Source organism: Corvus kubaryi, unplaced genomic scaffold (assembly GCF_017639235.1).
Source record: "Corvus kubaryi isolate FWS band 111438036 unplaced genomic scaffold, C.kubaryi_AGA036_p1.0 split3-73, whole genome shotgun sequence".
Taxonomy (NCBI): Eukaryota; Metazoa; Chordata; class Aves; order Passeriformes; family Corvidae; genus Corvus; species Corvus kubaryi.
The window spans coordinates 36,412,820-36,433,362 of NW_024582091.1; the positions used below are offsets into that span (position 1 = coordinate 36,412,820).

Here is a 20,543-nt window from a genome sequence, read left to right on the forward strand (position 1 = left end):
CCCGGTGCCTCCCGCCGCGGTGCCGATCGCGCCCGGGGCGGGAGGGTGTGCGTGGCCGGGGCCGCCGGGGCAGGGAGGGAGAGGAAGGGGCAGGGCATCCTGCGGGGGAACGGCCCGTTCCCCGACTAGCCTGGCCGGCCCGCGCCCGGCCCCGAGGGCTTTGTGGCGGCCCCGTGCCCTGCGGCGGCCGATGCCCGCACAAGCCGGCGCTGCCGAGCGGCGGAGCCCGGCGTGGCCAGGCCGCCTTGCTGCCTGCGCTTTGTTTGTGCCGTGCCGGCCGCAGAAGTTTCGGGCTGGGGTTGAGCGGGGAGAACTAGGTGTTGACCAGAGCGTTGTGACGCTGGTGCATGTAGGGCTTTGAGTGAGATTCCCAGCAGCGGGAATAGGAAGGGTACTCGTGCTTCCTCAGCTGGGACACGCAAATGGTAAAAATGTTTGACTGGGAGGGGGTGAGAAGCTTACCCGTTGCCTTAAAATATTTTGTTACAGCTAAACATTTTTACTTTTCTTACGACGTTTCATCGAATTGGAATGGCCACTGAACTTGTTGTTTCAGACTTTTGTCATGCATATGATGATTTTCCACATGTTTTAAAGACCAAAAGGACTCTTCTTAATGCTTGGCATTAAGGTATTCCTGGATGTTCTGAGGGAAAAATGGCACAAACTTGAGTTCAAGTGCATCTTTTTTTGAATATGAATGGACCTTTTGATGAGAGAAAGATTTGAGGAAAATGGCCTGTTATGAATTATTTAAAATATGCTTTCTTGTCTTGCTCTATACACTCTTTGGTTTTATTCTTGCAAATGGATTTGTGTTGTATGACCCCACAGAGATGCAGTAGGCTTATCCAAGAGATTTGACAGCAGGTTTGAGGTCCTACTTGCTTATGGTATAGCTGATATTATCATTCTGTGCATTGATCTAATTGAACAAATCCCTGCTTTGATACTGGCTTTGCTTGTATCTGAAAATTTTCTCCACCAAAATATAAATAGTCATGACTATGCAAATCCTGAAAGGTGAGAATAGTGGCTTCAAGATGGTCTTTTGCTTTAGGCACAGTTTAACTTGCCATTGCAACAGAAAGTAAAAGCTTGCCCCACTGGCTCAGTAACTAAGAAAGTTGTTTGGACCAGAGGATGTTCTACACATCCATATGTTGCTCTTGGTTTCAGGGAATCATTCACCTGCCACTGTGGCTATGTTGTGTCTAAGGATTCAAGCAGATTTCAGAGGTCTGTCACCTCCAACGTTTCATATGGACCTGTTTTCTAAGGGGCTGAACATAGATCTTTAAAAGTACACCTTCAGTGGAAGGATGTAATCAACTCTCCCCATTCCTGAAAGGCTTTATTTATTCTCCATTCCCATATGGAAACATCCTGCAGAGGTTCATGTTAACTTCTTCAAAGATGCCTTTCAGGCATTAGTTTGACAAATGTCTACTGATGCAGTAATGATCAATATCCCTTCAGCTGGGCTGTTGGACTTGTTTGTGGAGCTGGTCAGTTTGTGAACTGCTTTGGAGAAAGGTTAAAAATAACCAGTAGAAGTTGCTTATACTTAGACTGCTGGTGAAAAAGGTGTTTATTAAACTGTTCTGACATTAACATAACCATTGTTAGATATCCCCCATCTACCTTTATAGCTCTGAGTTTCTTGGATCAAAGGTAGTCAAGAGCTTAAAATAATACTTTGTTTATATACCCCATCCCAAGTGCCTTTCCTCTTTCTTTGATGATGGTGCTGTGGTTGGTTTGGAACTTTCTGAAGACAGAGTGCTGGTTTTTTTTAGATTGTAAGATTTCAGTGCAGGGCCTTTTGTCTTCACGTGTGTTTATAGAGCATCTAAAATAGTATGTCCATAGTTCTAACAGTGGATGTATAGGTAATGCTTTAAGAACTTTTGTGTTCATTCCTCCCTCCAAAGTATTTCTTATTCTGTGGAGTTTCTCTAGTTTCAGTGTAGGATACATTACAGTGTCAAATATCCTTGCATTAGCTTTTGTTGTTGTTTTTATTTTTGTGTTCATGATCGTGCTTAATCCATCTACTTTTTTTTCCTTCCTGTTTTGTTTGGTTTTTTTCCTCTTAGGGTAATATTCCAGGTGTATCCCTGAAATCTATGTTGAAAAGCAAGAATAAACTTCTAAAATTTCCCCAATAAAACAAAATAATGCAAACTTCTGCAGAGATGTATTTAAACTTGTTTCCTCTGTCGGGTTAGATTGTGTTACGCTGGTGCAAAACAACTTGAAATCAAAGTTAGCTAGTTTCTTATGTTGGAGAAAGTCAGATGAAGTACATAATTTAAAAGAAATGCTGTACATGTAGACAAATTATTTTCAAATTTAACCTATTATTAAATTAGCATTAGCTGGCAAAACATCATTTTGGAAATGAGATTTAGACTGCCAAAATTCTACAGTTCAGATGAGAGAACCTTCAAAGGGCAGAATTAATCAACAAAACCCAAGCTGAGCTCAATAAAATCAACTTAAGCATTTGCAAACCCAGAACTGGAAAGAACCAGATGTTTGGTTTCCACTTAACCTCTGTTCTGCAAGTGTAACTGCGTAAGTATGGAATATAAATAGGCTTATATGTAAGGAGCACTATTTTCCCCATTTTGCAGAAAAGATATAGAAATGCAGAAATTCAGGTTTTGGGAAATAACAGTTGGTGCTCCGGTAGCGTGTATGAATAGCAGAGAATACCAGAGACAACTGGGAAAGAGGAGGATCAGAATGTTCCAGCTGGTCATGCTGCTGGAGATATGTGTAAATAAGAACATCTTTCTTTCTTGAACATTGTTAGACCTTTTTTGTAAATATGTTCCTCAGATTTTTTTTTTTTATGTAGTCCATGTATTTTTATTTTTTAAAAAAGCTTAACTTGCTCTTGTTCTCATGGTTCCTATGAATTTGAAGTTGTTTGAGCCTTCCCAAAGAAAGGTAACAGGACATCTCTCTAGATTATTTTTTTTCTTTGTTGTAGGTAAGGTGTGAGACATTAAAATGAAAGCTTAAGTCAAAGATTGTGATAGGTTACACTTGCGTACTGCTTGATCACAAGTATCCAAGCCTAGAAACATTTTGGTTTACCCAATCTTTCCAAACCATGCCTTGGAAAAGTTTTAACATTGTATTTGTATCCTGATAGGAATGGGTGTGTTCGAAATCATTGACATAATATATACAAGTTCAAATTAAAAAGCCCCTCTCTTAGTGTCTGTTGTCTTGGGCTTTCAGAGCATGGCTAATTAAAATAGGGGTATACCACTGTAATCTGTGTAATTTTTGTACCCTTAAAATCTGTACAAGTAGATTGTACTTCTAACCAAGATACATTGTAATTGCTGAAAACATCCTTGCTGACAGCTCCACAGGCGCCTTTTTGCCTTAATAATAGATCTTTTCCTTTTAAATTGTAATTTTCCTCTCTTTTCAACCACTTTTCCCTTTGTTCTGAATGAGCACGTGACTTTTCTCCCTGGATCTTTTTAAGATAAGCCATATTTTATGGGGACATTATCATACGGTACTGTGGTTTGCTTAGATGTTAGCAACCTTTCAAGGGTGTTATGCGTGATGGTGGTGTTCTTTCAGAATGTAGAGGCTCAGTGTGCCAGCAGGCACTTGCTGATAATTAGGAGACACTACTGATTGGAGGTATCTTGTTGACAATCTTTCCTGGGTTCCAGTAAATGAACTCAGCAAGAGCCGGGAGCTGGAGCCAGGGTGGAAAACAAATGCCTCTCTGAAAATGCCATGGGTTCCAGCTCCGTGGTGGCCCTGCCTGCATGCCATTCAAAATCTGCACATGTGCTGTCTTTGGATCTGGTGCCATAAATTACTTGCCCAATCTGTAGTAGTCCATCAAAACCAGATGGGATAAGTAATCTCTAACTTTGAGGATTCATGTAAATTTTGGTTCAATAAAAAAGAGATCTGGGAGTACTAATTAGTTACTGTTTGTTCTCTTCTTTTCCTGCATTCCCTCCACCCCCACACATAACCTTTGGTTTTTCTGTTTTCTTCTTGCTGTTTCTTCATTTCTTTTCTGTATTATCATCCATCTTGCCTTTTCTTATACTGGACAAGCCAACAATTACAGAATAGTTCTTTCAGCAGGAAACAAGCTGCAGAGTGTAAGCAGTAACCACCACAGCAGCTGACCCAGTACGTTGTGCACGTCTGCCATGTAGTTTGTTAGTTCTGTATTGTCAGTGAGGGGTAGTCAAAGATGCACCTTGAGTTCTCAATTATAGACTATGGCACGATGTTTAGGGAGTTGTAGTCAGATGAAAATACTGATAATAACATCAGTATTCTATCTTGAAGATTTCTAATATGGAACGTAAGGCCAAAACATTTAAAGTGATATAAATATTTATGGTCTGTTAGGTATGTTATTGTTCTTGCTGCATGGTGTCCTGCTTCTTCCATGGTAATGACCATGTGGAGCATTTCGCTTATGTGACACGTTTTCTTTGATTTTATTCTTTGCTTTCCTTTTTGTTTATTTTGGATGAAATACTGCTAAAATTTTTATGTAAGTCCTTTTCACTGTGTACCAATGATCTTATTCTTTTCCCCTCTCCTTTTTTTCACCTGAGATCTATTCGAGATGTCTGCTGTCTTGGCTTTGTATGGTTACTGAAGATATGTCGGTGTTCTTGGGCTGGAGTGAGTGGTAGCCCAACTCCTGGTGTTAGGATTCTTTTTCCCAGTTGAGGTGTGTGTAAGGAGTGTCGCCTTTGATGTGCATGGGCAGCCTGGATGCTTCCTGGGTGCCTTAGGTTTGCAGTACATGTACTGGGTGGCCATCCTGTGCCTTCAGTTACCCGTGCTTTTCCTCAGAAACACTCGATTTCTCTCTGCCCAGACAATGCTTTTCTATGGGCAGTGCAGAGGGTCAGCCCAGGCTGTTGCTGCCACCATTTTGTATAGTTTGCTTTAAGCTATTATTGGGAAAGATAGGCCAAGAGTGCTGGGTGAAGATGGGAAAGCTGTGGCAGCAGGCTGTCTACAGACTGCAGTTTGTGTAACCTGTGTTAGTTCAAAGTTATTTGTAGGCTCATCCATTCCAACACAAATGTCAAACTGTTCAGAATTATCAACTTCAGTCAGAGAAGTGCATTTTCCTGAGGTGTCTAATGACATCCTCAAATGAGCTGAGGCAAGATTATCCACTGGAGCTATGGAAGAAGTTTCAGTAATCTTTACAGTGTCCTAATATACTTGGTAAGAATTGTAACATATTTAACTGGCAATTTAAAATATTCTTTTACATATATATATGTATATGCATTTCATTTCTATTAAGTCTGGCAACATGGCTTTGAACAAGTTACCTCCTATTTTCTAGCACAAAGGATGTAGACACTCGCCCTCCCCTCACACTGTTAAGTGAGTCAGTGTAGTCACTTCTGCTTCTTGTCTCTTTTAAGGGGCAAATGTATACAGTGGCATTAATAGGCAGATTGCTATTGGTATGTTTAATTTTATCATTTTTGCTTCTCAGGATGTGATCTTCGTGGTGAGCTGGTGGGAAAATTGAGTTGTAAATCACCCCAATGGATGCGGACAGTGATGTTGCACTGGACATTTTAATCACAAATGTAGTGTGTGTTTTTAGAACAAGATGTCATTTAAACTTGAGGAAGATTGCATTAGAGGGAGCAAATGTGATATACAAGCGTGATGTTGGGGTAAGAGATTCAGCATACCTCAATTATCTGTTTTTAGAAATGTTCCTTAAGCTAAACATTCTTCTGCCTGATACCTGTGTATGGCAGATAGAGAAAAGCAGAATTTTATTTCTCTATTTCTCTTGTGGTAGGTATTTAGTCAGTAATACACTACATGTGCAGTAATGGGAGTGATGAAATGCTGTCTCAGGAAACAGCATGTAGTGAGGTGAATATTGGGATGAGGCCTCTTACACCTCAGGGTCTGTTTTGCCTCCCAAAATTTGATGCCTGTGTCAAGAAAATATATCTTGATATGGAGTCAGCAATGCCAACTCACTGTAATAAGAAAAAAACTCAGCATGGTGCTCGTAGTTTTCAGCTTTTTATTCAGTGAAAAATACCTTAATTTAATCTATTTTGTGTACACCAAATATTTGGCTGATACATTTCATGCTTATTTTGCTCTTCTCAGGATCTAGGGTTTTTTAATTACTGAAAGAGATAAAGGAGCAGTTCAAGACTATCCGAAATAAAGGAAGTTTTAGTGTAACTTTAGTTGATTTGGGTAACAGATAATTTTTTTTCCAGTATGAAATTGAATTACTGCTAATTTCCAATTTTTCCAATTTTCTTTTTTAGAAGGTTTTAATGAAGCTTAGGAAACCTAGGATTACGGCCACAATTTGGTCCTCAGGAAAAGTTATTTGCACAGGAGCCACAAGGTGAGTTCATGACGATTCTTTCTTTAGCTCTAGATCCTTGTGTATTTTAAAATACAACATTGTAAATGTAGAAGAGGTGGTACTTGCCACTGGTTAGATTTGCTCACACTGGATCACATGAAGATCCCTGTCAAGCTACGTATTTGGGAGGAAGTTTTCTGCGTGAAGTGTCTGCCTCAGATAGTGTTGAAATCTTAAACAATATCAGTTTAGCCTTCTTGGGAGAGCAGCAGGGAAAACTGCCTTATTAAGAATATCCTAAAGAGATTTGGGAAGTCTTTAAGAATTCTGTGTATTTACCTAGAAGTTGAGACTTGGGAAGGGATGACCTTTCTTGAGGATATCACTTATTTTTTCACAAAACCCCACCTGAATTTAATCAAGTTTTATAGTGTTGAGGGACTGGAAAGAAGCAAAAGCAGACTCTCAGTTCAAATGCATCTGAGACTCACTTAACTCTTAACAGCTGAATTCCTTTAAGACGTGTCTGCATTTTGAAGTAAGGATAAGGTAAGGTACAACAGTAAATTTGCATACTTTCTGTGTATGATCTCTGTTCCAAAATGAAAGAGGATTGTTCAGGATGTTAACTCCAGACTACCCATGATCTTATTTATCCATTAAGGGTACTTAAAATCATGTATGACCAAAACATGTCTCACTTCAGCTGGAGCCAAGTACCAAGATATTCTTCAAACGGGGCATGAAGGACTCCATTTGAATGTCTGTCTAGTTAAAATGTAACACAGTCAGATAAAGGGAAGGCTGTCCATGAGATCATGGCTGATGTGCTACATTATATAATGATTCATTTTGTAGTCTGAGTACCTATTGTGGTGTGTGTATGTACAGCTGTTTACTCTATTTCTGTTAATGCTAGATTCTTTTCTTTCTCCTTTCTAGTGAAGAGGAAGCTAAATTTGGTGCCAGACGATTAGCTCGTAGTCTACAGAAACTAGGTTTTCAGGTAATTCTGATGTAAAAGGACTTGCATGACTCAAGCAATGCTGCTAGTTCATTTTTTAGAAAGAAACAAAGAAGAGGGAGCATAACAGTTTAGCAGTAAGCGTGTTTTCACTCAGATGCCCCTTTTGTGTCAGCATACGTTTTCCAGATGCTGGTTAAAGAGAAGCTGTTTTGGTTTGTAGATTTCAGTTTGGTTTGGCAGCTCAGAGTAGTGCTTCTTCACTGGATAATGAACAACAAATTTGGTTTAATATATGAATCACCCACAAATGTTTCTTAGATAGAATTTACAGTATCTCAAAAGATTTATTTGGAAAAAGTACTGAAACTTTACTGTCATTTGAACATAATTTTCACTCATTTCTGGTGGAATAGCAGATACGTTTCCATCTTAATAAGTGCAAGTGTGAGCCTCTTAAAGAGGGAGGGGAAAAAGTGTTTCTGCACTGTCATGTCGCACAGCTGGAAATAAGCCAAATAAAATACTTAGGACAGGAAACACCCTCTTTTATCTGGGCTTGGATGAACATTACTAGTCAGGAGCACCACTTGCATTGCACAGTAAGGGTTGAAAAACAGCAACATGAACGACTTAAAATGGCACGATTTGGTAACTCTAAAACTTCCTGATAGTCTATTGTGCTGTTTACACACAGGTTCAGTTTGGGGACAGACAATTAAATAGACACAGTAACTGTTGTTTTCAGGGAGAGACTCCTTTTGATGGTATTACATAAAGGCAGTGGTGACAGGCTGTGCTGGTAATGCTGCATCAGACCCCAGCATTAGTGTGATGCTCTTACTGTCACAAATATGTACTTTGGACTCAGCTTCCTAAAGTTGGAATGGAACGTTAAGTCAGTGAGGTGCACAGTGCTTCCAGGGTGGACACACCAAGTTTTATCATAAAGTGAGCAGTTTGTATTTTGAAGGTTAACTTGATCTAAGGCTAAGTTGCTTCTTTCTAAATATCTTTCTAAAAAGTATAGACTGAAGAAGAATGGCCATTTAAAGTTTAGGCAATCTCAGAAAATGAGTAAAAATTTCCCCAGTGACACTGCCAACACTGACCTCTCAGCAGTGCGGTTTCTTTATATAGCAGTTGTCCGTTGGCTATTTTGTCATCATCTAAAATGTCCATGGTAAAGAATAACTGAAAGCAAATAGTTTGAGTTGGGTTTCAGAAAGTTACAGAGTAAAAAGTTTGCTTTACTGGCCACTGGACATTTAAAGCAAAACAGCTATCACCTTTTGTCTTACTCTTAGCTTTAATAAAAATGGTGTATAGCAACAAGGCGTTAAAGAAGTTTGCAACAATATTTAAGCTTTTTCTCTGCTTACTTTGATGTTCCATGAGCTGTTAAATTTAGTTTCTTTTCAGTGGGGAGGTGTTTAGTACAGCAGTTTGAGTTGCTTCTGTGTCTCATTCTTAAACTGCACTACAACCATACTGCTGTAGTGACCATGATACAACTGTGAGGTATCTAGTTCAGCAGTTACTCCACCACAGAAGGATAATGTAAATGATCTGAGTCCACTAAGTACTGTTTTGACGCCTGTTAGAAAGGCATCAGTCTCAAGGTTTTAATTTTGACTCATCAAAATATCCAAAGTAGTACCATTGTCTTTTTTTTTTTCTGCAACCCATACATCTGACTTGCTGTAAAGTAAATTTTTAATGTCTTTTTTTCCTCTCTTTTGAAAAGGTAATTTTCACAGATTTTAAAGTGGTGAATGTTTTAGCAGTGTGCAACATGCCCTTTGAGATCAGATTGCCAGAATTTACGAAGAATAACAGACCTCATGCGAGGTACGGTAGGATTTTAAAGAATTTTCGTCCTGATATGCTTCTTAAGCTTTTATTTTTCAGTTCTAGGTCTCTCTTTTTTACTTTTCATTTTGTTTTCTAGTTATGAACCAGAACTTCATCCTGCCGTGTGTTACAGAATAAAATCTCTCAGAGCTACCTTACAGATTTTTTCCACAGGCAGTATCACAGTTACAGGTATTTTAATGTCAAAAAATAAGTATTTAACCTGTTGGGAATATTTAACTTTAGAGCCAGTAGGTTTGGGAAAGCAAGATGTTTAAAACAGTCAAAAGATAATGCTGAAAAGATGTAGTTTCCCAGTGCTAGCACCTAGTTTGTTTTTGAGTGAAAGTGCCCGAAGAGTTGTAGAGAAAGTGTTATTATTGGTAGGTTCAGAAAATTAGTTAGACTGAATGTACACAGTCTGGTTCTTTTATGAAACCAAATTTGAATATTTTTCCTTTTTTCTTCCTTTTGTAGTGCTGTTAACTACACTGCATTTAGCATTAACATCCCTTTCATAAATACGTATTTCCAAACTGGAGATTTATGGAAACTCATAGGAGAGCTTAGCAATTTGTCATAAATGAAGTTGACCAATGTTTGCAGCTCTTCAGACTTGTGCTCTCTTCTGTTAAAGCTCAGCTGAGAGAACCACCACTGAATCACAGGCATCAGTGATTTTTCCCATGTAATCTGAGACATGATTGTCCTGGGTCTTGGAGAGGCCGTGCCATTTTTTTCCTCTCTCTTCATTGTTTTCATTTTTCATTCTCTTTCCTGTTTGCTTGTGAGGTGTCCTCCATCAGTGTCCAGGTACAAGAAGTCAGGTTTTTCAGAGAATACACGTTAAAATACTACAGAACCAAAAAAATAATTGTGTATCACTTTAGCAGGAATTATGTCTTGCAGTTGTTAGAGCTCAGCTACTGGTTCAGAAGCTGGGTAAGGGTTTTTTTTTATTTTCACATCTTAATTCCTTAACAAATATGTAGGTTTATGCGGAACATTTCCCGCAAAATATTGGAAGCAGTGTTTTCTAAAGAAGACAAACTTCCATCAGATTTAGTAATCTAAAAATAAAGGGCTAAAAAATATTTCAGCATTGCAGTATGTGTTCTGAACAGTGCAACTGGTCTAGCCAAAACTAGAAACTAAATTTAAAATAAATAAGAAGCCTTAGTATCACTGCAGTAATAAAAAGCTGTCAGCATGTCTTGTCAGCCTCCTAATGAGATTCAGCTTCTCTTTAAGATTCTTATTACTTCATTACTTACAAAATCACTTTCATATTTTCAGAATTTTCCTTTCAAATATGAAGGTAAATATGGTAAACATAAAAGTTTTGCATCCTTATAGTGCAGCGAGTTTGAAATATCTCAGACCTCTGTTGATTTTGTAGGCTTCTGTTTTGCCTCTCTTCTAGACAAAAAAAATGTACAGGGTCTTACACTTCTTATTCTAAAAATGTTTTAAATTACTTTTCAGCCTTACTGCTCTCCTTCTCAAGTGCATTCAGATGAAGTTTCTTTTAAAGATTCATATTTCTGTAGTACTAGTACTTATAATACCTCTGACTCAGAGAATTTTGTTTGAGATATGTAATTAGAAATGTTAAAAAAAACCCAGGAAGGTGGGTTCTTTTAGTGGGAAAAGTATAAAAAGATTAGGTTACATTGGTAAAAGCTACTAAAAATCACTGGTATGTAATAGATAGAAATATTATTTCTTTTGCTCCAAAATGAGCAATGAGGGGATGGTTTAGGAGGTTTGTTTTGTTTCATTCGTTTTTTTCCTTCTCTTATATGCCATAGAATGATGATCCAGTTTTCACAACTCTTCAGCCTTACAGAGAGTAGCACTTTTTTGCTGGAACTATTTGCCTACTCATATTCTCACTTTTAGAAGGCTTTCTTGAGAACCTTCATTTCTAATAGCAGCCAAATTTAAGGAGGGTGCAGTATCTACCCAGAAGACAGGTATCTTTCACCAGGCTTGTTTTCGCTGAGTGCTTCACTCAACCACTTGGAAAACACAGGAAGAATCCTATTCTCGTCCATTTGCTTTCTGACTGAGCATGTAAAACAATAATTACTCAAGTAACTTATGCTTAAGTTACTGGTTTTGGGAGTCATTTTGAACAGTTCTCTATACTTGGAAGAAACTTTTGAAGTCTAAAGTGGGGTTCCAAAAACCCTGAGTTCGCACTCATCAAAGCATGTGAGAAATTACTGTTCTCCTTTATCTGCATCACAAGCTTCTATCCAGAGTTAATATCTTCTGGCATGTTACTGCTCACTTATTTGCAGTCTTAATTTTTCATTGCGTAAAGTGGTCTAGTACCACCAGAAAGCATTGCTAGGTCGTTTTTCCTTTTCTTTGCCTGGATGCTCATAAATCATGTTAGATAACATTCATATGCTTCATCCCGAGACAATAAAACCATTCCCTGGCTTGCAGGTTTTGTCCTGAGATCAATGATGAAGCTATTTGCAAAACCCAGGATAGAAAGTAATAGTCTATCATTTTCAAACCTAAAATAACCTTGCTTGAAATGAACTTCTTTTAAATCCAGCACTGTTTAACAGTAGCTTTTTGTTGGTAGATTTTTAAAGCAAGAGCTAAAAATGGCTAGGCTTGAAGAAATACAAATTCCTAGAAGATTCACATAAGTAAAAGAACTTCTTTTACCTCTGCACTCAGCCTCTTCTCTGGGCTGTTTAAGCCAGTAAATTGAAAATCAGCCAAGTTGTTATGAAATTAAATGACAGTATTATTTATTTGTAGTCAGTCCATTGATCAATGTAGAATATCTTGCAGATTTAGTCACAAGAAAAGACTTTCACATGAAAAGTGGTCAGAGAAAAACTTTCTTAAGTTAGGAGAAATGGGGGAGAAATTATTATTGTCTATGGTATGAAGTTGTGATTGCTAATAATATTAAGGTTTTTTTAAAGATACTGTTGTTGTTTTAATTTCTGATTCTCTGATTTTTCTCTTCCTACTGCCTTTTTTTTTTTTTTTAAACTATGTCTCAGGGCCAAACGTAAAGGCTGTTGCCAGTGCTGTGGAACAGATTTATCCATTCGTGTTTGAAAGCAGGAAATAAATTTTGTAATTCACCACTTGATGGTTAGGTTCCCTAACCGAGCACCTTCAGAGACTGCTGCACATTGGACTAAAAGCAAAAAGGAAAACTGGACCAACCATAGCAGAGGAATACAGACTCTTTTACTTGCTCATGGCCACAGTATAGACTCCAGTTCTTTTGGATTTTACTCTTAACAGTGCTGTATTGTAAAAACAGAAGTTTACAAGATATGAAATTGCTGCTTTTAAAAAGACGTTCTATTTATTTTTGCAGTAATTTCTGTGTATTCATAAGCAAAGCTGTCACGATGTGCACTACCTTTAAGACTTGTTTTTTTTTTTTTAGCTTGAGCTTGTGTTTTATTTGTGAATAGTCTTTTACATTTTTGTATGCTGAATATTGGGCACCAAAGAAGCTGTAAAAGTTATCTTTTTCACCTGATGAATGTGCACAAATAAAAGTTTGGAAAATATTTCTCTTCATACCTGTTCTGTTATATTACTTCCCTTTTTATATTACAATTAAAATTGTATAGTTGCAAATTAATTTGAAGCAATGTAAGAATAGTCTTTTGCTGATACCTTCTGTTTCTGTTTGTAGTATGTGTAAAACTTTGTGCGTGGGCTAGATTGAAATCTATAGCATTTACATATGTTTATCCAAGGATGAAATTTGGTTTGTTCCCAGTTCTCTTAACTACATGCTAGACTTCAAGTATTTTCTTGCTGTTACACGAAGAGAAGACATTTCTAAATAGAAAGTTCTACAGCAAGTGTTTTCCTATGGATGAATCGTAGAATATGCTGAGTTGGAAGGGACCCATCAGGATCACCAAGTCCAACTCCTGGCCCTGCACAGGACACCCCAAGAGTCACACCATGTGCCTGAGAGCATTGTCCAAACGCTTCTTGAACTCAGACAGGCTTGGTGCTGTCACCACTTCCCTGGGGAACCTGTTCCAGTGCCCATCCACTCTCTGAGTGAAAAACTTTTTCCTAATATCTGTACTAAACTTCCTTGGACTCAGCTTCATGCTGTTTCCTCGAGTCCTGTCACTGGTCACGAGAGTGAAGAGATCGGTACCTGCCCTTCTGCTTCCCCTCGTGGGGATGTTGAAGACCACAATGAGGTCTCCCCTCAGTCTCCTCTTCTCCAAGCTGAACAAACCGAGTGACCTCAGCCCCTCCTCATAAAGCTTGCCCTCCAGACCCTTCACCATCCTCGTGGCCCTCCCTTGGATGCTTTCTAATAGGTTAATTACCTTATCAACTTATGAAGCTACTGTAGAAAAAACAACTGCCTTGTCCACCTACTCGATGCAAAAGAAAAAAAATTAAATGTGAACTTCAGGAAAATTGTTGTGCTTCAACTGGAGAAGATGTTGTGGTCACTAATCCAGCCCCAGCCTATTGCTGAATGATTAACACAGACCTTTTCTACACTCGTCTTACTGTATACTGTTTTGATGACAGGAGCTGCCAACAAGCAATGAAGCTTGATTCTGGCATGTATTATCATTGGTATTAATCTTGGACTTGGAAGCCAGTAGGTGTTTCTCTCAATAAGTGCACATTTGAAGCAGAAGAGAGGTGAATGCTTAAAAGTAACTGCAAATGCTACTTTTAAAAAGATACAATAAATATGTATAAATGTATGTATGTCTTTTTTCCCTATCTCACTGAAGAAAATGTAATACTTCTCTTGCATGCTGCAGGTAATGTACAGTCCTAGTGGGTGCTAAAGATAGTAAACTGAGCTGTTACTGTACCAGAAATCACAGCTTCAAAAGAAAGGCGGAAAGGAAGCTTCTGGAGGAAGCAAATGCCTGGCATGATGGATTTAATCTGCCTGAGGGGGTGGTATAGAGCTTGGGGCTGTCAGTAGTGATTTTGTGCAGAAAGTATGCAAAGGAAGGAGTAGTATGGGAAGTGCTTCACCAAACCCCTCAGAACAAAAAGAAAGAAACAAAACTTTGCCATAAGTCGTAAGTGGTATGTTCATAAAAGCCTTTTTGAATTCCATGTAGGTGTCAGAATCAGAAAATGGTTTGGGTTGGAAGGGATCTGCAAGATCATCTAGGTCCAGCCCCCTGCCATGGGCTTGGAAACCTTGAAGTAGACAAGGTTGCTCAGAGCCCCATCCAACCTGGCCTTGAACACATCCCAGAATGGGTCATCCACAGCTCTGGGCAACCCATTCCAGTGCCTCACCATCCTCACAGTAAAGAATTTCTTCCTTATACCTAATCTAAACATTCCCTCTTTTAGTGTAAAGCTGTTCTTCCTTGTCCTGTCACTACATGGCCTTGTAAAAAGTCCATCTTTCTAATAGGCTACCTTCATGTACTGGCAGGTCGCAATTAGGTCTTCTCTTTTCCAGCTGAACAATTCCAATCCCCAGCTTTTCCTTGTAGGAGAGGTGTTCCATCTCTCTAATCATCTTGGTGTCCTCCTCGACTCAGTCCAGCAGGTCCATGTCCTTCCTGTGCTGGGGACTCCAGAGCTGGGTGCAGCACTCCAGGTGGGGTCTCACCAGAGCAGAGGTGCAGAATCCCCTCCCTCACCCTGGTGGCCATGCTGCTTTTGAGACAGCCCATGATAAAATTGGCTCTCTGGGATCCAAGTGCACGTGGCTGGGTCATGTCCAGCCTCTCATCCACCAGCACCCCAAGTCCTTCTGGGCAGGGCTGCTCTCCATCTGTTCATCCCCAGCCTGTGTTGGTACTGGGGTTTGCCCTAACCCAGGTGCAACACCCTGCACTTGGAATTCCTAAACCATATGAGATTCCCATGGGCCCACTTCTTGAGCTTATAAGAGGGCTTACAACCATGAAATTAGGAAGTTGAGTTCAACAGTCAGGGAATTCAGAAAGCAAGCAGGGAAAAGCTTGCTATATGTAAGTTTTCCAGTTTGTATCAAATAAGGTGGACCTTGGCACTCCTGACGTATAAAGGATTTTGTGCATAGTCAGAGCAATGAACAAACCACCATTAGGGAACACTAGTTATTATTATTACAATTTTAAAAAGAAAAAGCAGAAGGTATTTGAACAATGAAAAAAATTGTAATGGGTTTTGAGGGACAAAGTGTAGTCCTAAACTGATGAACGAGGATTTGGCCATTATAACTACAATAGCTGTCATAGATTAGGCTTGCCTCTTCAAATCAAATTACAAAGCCCTTGAGTGCTACCAGTGAATATCTGGAGCTTTTATGAAGAAAATGTGTCTCCTAAATTTATCTGTGGAGAAAGAGGAACATTTTGCTTTGTTAGCACTGTCACGTAGTGTGAAATCTATCTCTTAGAACAAAATTGAAAGCTAATAATGAGCTGCAATGTACTAAAATGGGCACCGATTCTTTTGAAGTGCTGCCTAGATCCATGCTAGCAGTTTGACGCCTTTGTAACAATCCCTAACAGTGCCAAAAAGCACACTACCAAACTTGCAGGGTAGTTGTGAAGAGAATAATAGCAAATAAAAGAGCCCTTGAAATGTGTGCCCACCTGTCCTAGCTCCAAGGGAACCTCAAAATGTGAAAACCACATTTTAAAACCTCTGATGATGAAGGGCATCTGGTGGTGTATGCTTATGTTCAGGGATATCACTCCATTTCCTACTGCTCTAGATAGGTAGGTCCCCTCCTCAGTCTGGAATAGGCCTTGCTGCTGATGCTTTCTACTTCTGTGTGTACACACACACCCACCCCTTTCCCATCATCACCAGCTAGCGTTTGTTCCTTTGCCGTGTTGTGCTGCCTCCACCCAGGCTCTCGCTACCAACTCCTGCAGCCTCAGTAGGAGATCCAGGCCAGACAGCGTGTCCCAGAGTGATGGCCTCGCCTCCGGTGTGGGGAGCGGTGCTTTGGAGAAACTTACCTATCAATCTCTTCCTCAATGGCCATATTCATCTGTCCCTGGTTTCTCCATGTGGATCCCATGTAAAACTCCCCACAGTGCTCAGCTCTAGCACTGCCAGTGCCATAAGAAGTTTATTTCACATTCTTTAGAGAGAAGGGTTGGGTTCTATTTATACACCCTACTAAGGGCAGTAGATTGATAACTATGACTCATTGCTGGCTTGTGGGTTGTCACAGCTACTGGAATTTTTCCTGCAGTTCCTAGCACCATTTTATCATTCTCTGACTTGCAATTAGTGTTACCAGAGAAATTTGTGCTTACGTTTTCAAAATTGTATCCTGCTTTTTTCACAGATTTGCGAAGTTCTGAATTCCAACCCAGTCTTTCCCAGCTTAGTGTTGCCTGCATATTTAACATGCATATTCTGTTCTGTAATCCAGTCCATTGATGAAGATACTGAATAATTTTAGATCTGAGACAAATTTCTTTGTGGAGCGCTTCAGAGATCCAGGGATGTGATTTGTAAGACGTGTCCCTTTTCTTCCCTTGTATTTTCATAGTTGATGAGATGGTGAGTGCCAGCTCTGTGTCATCGGATGTGCAGGCTTTGTTATAAAAGACCTGTACAATTATGGCTCCATTTATAGGGCTATATAAGGCAAAGTCTGTAGGACTACAATTAAGACTGTAGCTATAATGATTTTTAAAAGTCTTTGACTACAGCCTCATCACTTTTAGGAGTTACCTGAAGGTCTATTAGTGTCTCATCAGTAAAACCTGTATTGAAACTATCCCTTCTTCAGGAATATGGCTTTTTTATTTATTTGTTTCTGCACTAAACAGGTATGAATAGGAAAAGTTTAGAAGAGCTTGCAATGATCCCAAAACCTGTAAATTGGGGAGACAATTTCTATGGTATGTTCTGAGTTAAATTTATTTTTGTAAGAACATTAAGAAAATCTATTACAGCAGAGGTTTGTTTGGGAAGCTGCAATGCTGAGAAAGATTTTGCAGAAGCTCCCTTCACTAAATACAATGTAATAGAAATTAAAAGCCAGTACAGACTTGGATTGTACGTGCTAACATCTGCTATCTAGAGGCAGCTATCAGAAAACAGTACCAGCCAGAGCAAATGGGGGCGTTAAAGGAAACGCAAATAGTCCACTACCTGGTAAAGTCCAGGATCAGGAAATGGATTAATTTCCTGCAATATAGTCTTACTTAATATACAGTAGTCTAAAAATTACTGAATTTAATCCCAGGCATGTGTTAGTATAAGAATGATGTTGACAGCATGTTTGGAAGACTACCCAGAGTCACGTTAATATTTCTCATTCTGAAGCTGACTCACTAGAATGCATGATACTGATAACCATCCTCCAGCATAAACATGAAGCAGTTGAAGAGATTTTCATAGACATTGATGCTATAAAATTAACGCTTCCATCCTGAGGTAGCTAAATTTTCAGTGACTTCTGGCAAATAATGGCCTTGGCTTCAACAGTTTGTTTTCGGGTTTTGAATAGGAGCTCACTGTCTTGATTAGACTTGCTCATATAAATTTGTGATGTCAGTATCTAGAAGTGCCACCACATGAGAATCTGATCAGAACTGATCTGCTTTGCTCAGAAGTAAAACTTTATCTGTGTCAGTAAGTCACTGTTCCTTCAGCGCAGAACACAGTCAGGTGGTTTTAATGCTATGAGACAGCAAATAAAGTGGGATCATGTGCTTAGTTCAGAGTAGTATCTGCACTCCAGCTGGCTGTGTCAGTCTTGCTGCTCAATGAAATGCTGGAAGACATTCCACTTTGTGGCTACACAGACAGTAAACATGCTTTTAAAGCGTGATTTGTTGTTTTTTTTCTTTAAACAAGGAACCATTTATTTATTCGTTAATAAATATTTATCTACTGATCACTCTAACAACATCTATTAACCCACTAAGAAAAAAAAAGACCAATGTTCTTTTATGGGAGCCATATGGATAACCCTTTGTAGAAGCTTGTTGAGTACTTCAGGATACACTTGCTAAGCAATAACCAAGAATTGGACGTAATTTACGATCTGCCGTGATTACAGTTCCTGAACTCCCTGTGTGCTGCCATGTACCACACAATTCTCACTTTCTGAGTCCAAAAGTCAAAGTCTAATGTGCCCTGTGTTGAGAAATAAAATTATTTTGGCATCAACTCTGGTACTTTCAGTTTCCAACTTTCCTGGAACTGAGAGGCCAAAGAAATCTTCTCTCCTCTTCTGTAAGGCCATCATCAGTTTGGATTAATTGATTATGCAAATCATAGAATCATGAAGGTTGGAAATGAGCTCCAACATCATTGAGTCCAGCCTTTGACTAAACACCACCATGCCAACTAAACCATAGCACTGAGTGCCACATCCAGTAGTTTCTTGAACACTTCCAGAGATTATGACTTCACCACCTCCCTGGGCAGCCCATTCCAATGCTTAACTGCCCTTTCAGTGAAAAAATTCTTCCAGATACCCAGCCTGAACCTCCCCCAGTGCAACTTGAGGCTGTTTCCTCTCATCCTGTCACTGATTGCCTGGGAGAAGAGGCTCACCCTGGCCTGGCTACCCCCTCCTTTCAGGTAGTTGTAGAGAGTGAAGCATTTAATGTCCCACATTAAACAATTTGACTATGTTTTCTGAGGAGTATTTTCTAGGTCAATGAATCCTGGCCCTACTGAGAAAATGTATGTAAAATTCCTCTTACAAGTTGACTGTGCTTTGCATTATAAATAACTAAGTTTAGCTGAACAAAATCCTTTTCCAAATCTTGTTAAGCTGAATCCTAAATTAATTTATAAAAAGTTCATATCCAGTAGTTCTGCACAAATGTCATCGTTTACATTCCATAGTTGTCCATTTTCTGTTCCACAGCATTGTCTCCCCTAACTTACCAACAGAGAGTTGTTAACCCTTTTCAGACCCATTTTTGCTAGCCTACACAGACCTGTCTTTGGTAGGCTCCTCCTATGAGACTCTTTCTTCTCCTTGGCACCCCAGTTCTTTGCACTTCTTCCAGACTGAACTCTTTTTGAATATGGATACGAGAATTGTGTGCGATATTCCAATTTCCATTCACCTTCTGTATGTAAGAGGTGAGTGACCTCAGGGGACGTGAGGGATGCTGGTTTGAAACAGGCAGAGCCTAGATTTCCAGTTAGTTACAAACTATAACAATCTTTAATGTTGGCTGTAAACTGCCACTGAGAGACGTTCTACCAAGAAATAAAAGAGATAATATCTCATTTATAATAATGATACCGTGTGTCCCATCAGAGTGTGAGCATCACAGAACATTTTCCTTTTTTTTATCAGTCTTTTGGTGAAGGTTGCTTTGCTTGCCCCGTGTCTAGTAGAGCTGCTCTTTCTCTCTCTTGGCAAGTTGCACCGGCACCAGTTTCTCTCTGCGCTGTCTCACCGCGCACAAGGGCGTCCTCACGTATTTCCTGCAGAAGCACAAAACCCCGCACAGGTTGGCCACTGCATGCAGCCGGCAGAGCGCTCTCCCTGCGGCTCACACCTGCCACTGACAGCGGGGGAGCCCGGCAGGACGGCGGAGCGCACCCCGGAGCCACCCCAGCGTCCGGGCCCCGGGATGCTCCGGCGGCTCCCGGGATGCTCCGGCGGCTCCCGGCGCTTCCCCGGCTGCCCGCGCGGGGGCGGCCCCGCCGCACGCTCCGCCCCGAGCGCCCGCGCACCGCCGGCTCCGGCGGCTCCGGCTGCGGCGTGGATGTGTGCCTTGCCTTAAGGGGAGGGGGAGGGACAGCCCGAGGGCCAGCGGCAGCACAATGGTTAGTCCATAATTAGTCCATAAACAACCTCCTTCAAGCCTGGCTGAGTTGCACATATTCCCCTGTAATCTAAAAAATACTAATACAGAATGACACTAAGATGTTCATACATTAATTACTTTTACTACCAAAAAAGAGGTATCTAGACTAGTAGGATAGTTTAGGTGGAAAAAGGCCTCTAAAATCATCAAGTCCAGCTGTTAACATAACACTGCTATCTTCACCATAAGACCATGTTCCCATGTACCAGATCTAGATAATTTTTGAACAGCTCCAGCAGTGGTTATTCCACCACTTCTCAGGGAAGCCTTCTCCAACACCTTAACCACCCTTTGAGTAAAGACATTTTTCCTAATATCCAATCTAAGCCTCCCCTGCCACAACTGAAGACCTTTTCTTCTTGTCCTGTGACTTGTTGCTTGGGAGAAGAGACTGACCCTCACCTGACTACAACACTCAGTAAAGACACAAGAAAATGCCCATCTACAACACCTATCAAAATTCACATGGCACCCAGGGCAAACCAATTTGAGATACAGGATCTCTCCTTCCCATTTTCTGCATGCAACCCAAGACACA

The 20,543-nt window shown here is 40.1% G+C and overlaps 2 protein-coding genes across 5 annotated transcripts in view; one reads left to right on the forward strand and one right to left on the reverse strand.

The window, feature by feature from the left end:
• Positions 1-13,942, forward strand: part of TBPL1 (TATA-box binding protein like 1) — a 14,677-nt gene extending 735 nt beyond the window's left edge. Inside the window, exons 1-7 of one of the 3 annotated variants that reach the window (XM_042016409.1) lie at positions 193-425; positions 5,531-5,717; positions 6,339-6,421; positions 7,325-7,388; positions 9,094-9,197; positions 9,298-9,392; positions 12,236-13,942. In XM_042016409.1, coding sequence (XP_041872343.1) covers positions 5,583-5,717; positions 6,339-6,421; positions 7,325-7,388; positions 9,094-9,197; positions 9,298-9,392; positions 12,236-12,306 — 552 coding nt within the window. In that variant the 5' untranslated portion in view covers positions 193-425; positions 5,531-5,582 and the 3' untranslated portion in view covers positions 12,307-13,942. Of the gene's footprint in view, positions 1-192; positions 426-2,609; positions 4,742-5,530; positions 5,718-6,338; positions 6,422-7,324; positions 7,389-9,093; positions 9,198-9,297; positions 9,393-12,235 lie in introns of those variants that run through there. The other 2 variants (XM_042016408.1, XM_042016410.1) reach the window with 2 other exon arrangements.
• A 5,388-nt stretch (positions 13,943-19,330) lies between these two features.
• Positions 19,331-20,543, reverse strand: part of SLC2A12 (solute carrier family 2 member 12) — a 30,943-nt gene continuing 29,730 nt past the window's right edge. Inside the window, exon 5 of one of the 2 annotated variants that reach the window (XM_042017159.1) lies at positions 19,331-19,619. In XM_042017159.1, the coding sequence (XP_041873093.1) occupies positions 19,523-19,619 (97 nt within the window). In that variant the 3' untranslated portion in view covers positions 19,331-19,522. The remainder of the gene's footprint in view (positions 19,620-20,543) is intronic. The other variant, XM_042017160.1, reaches the window with a different exon arrangement.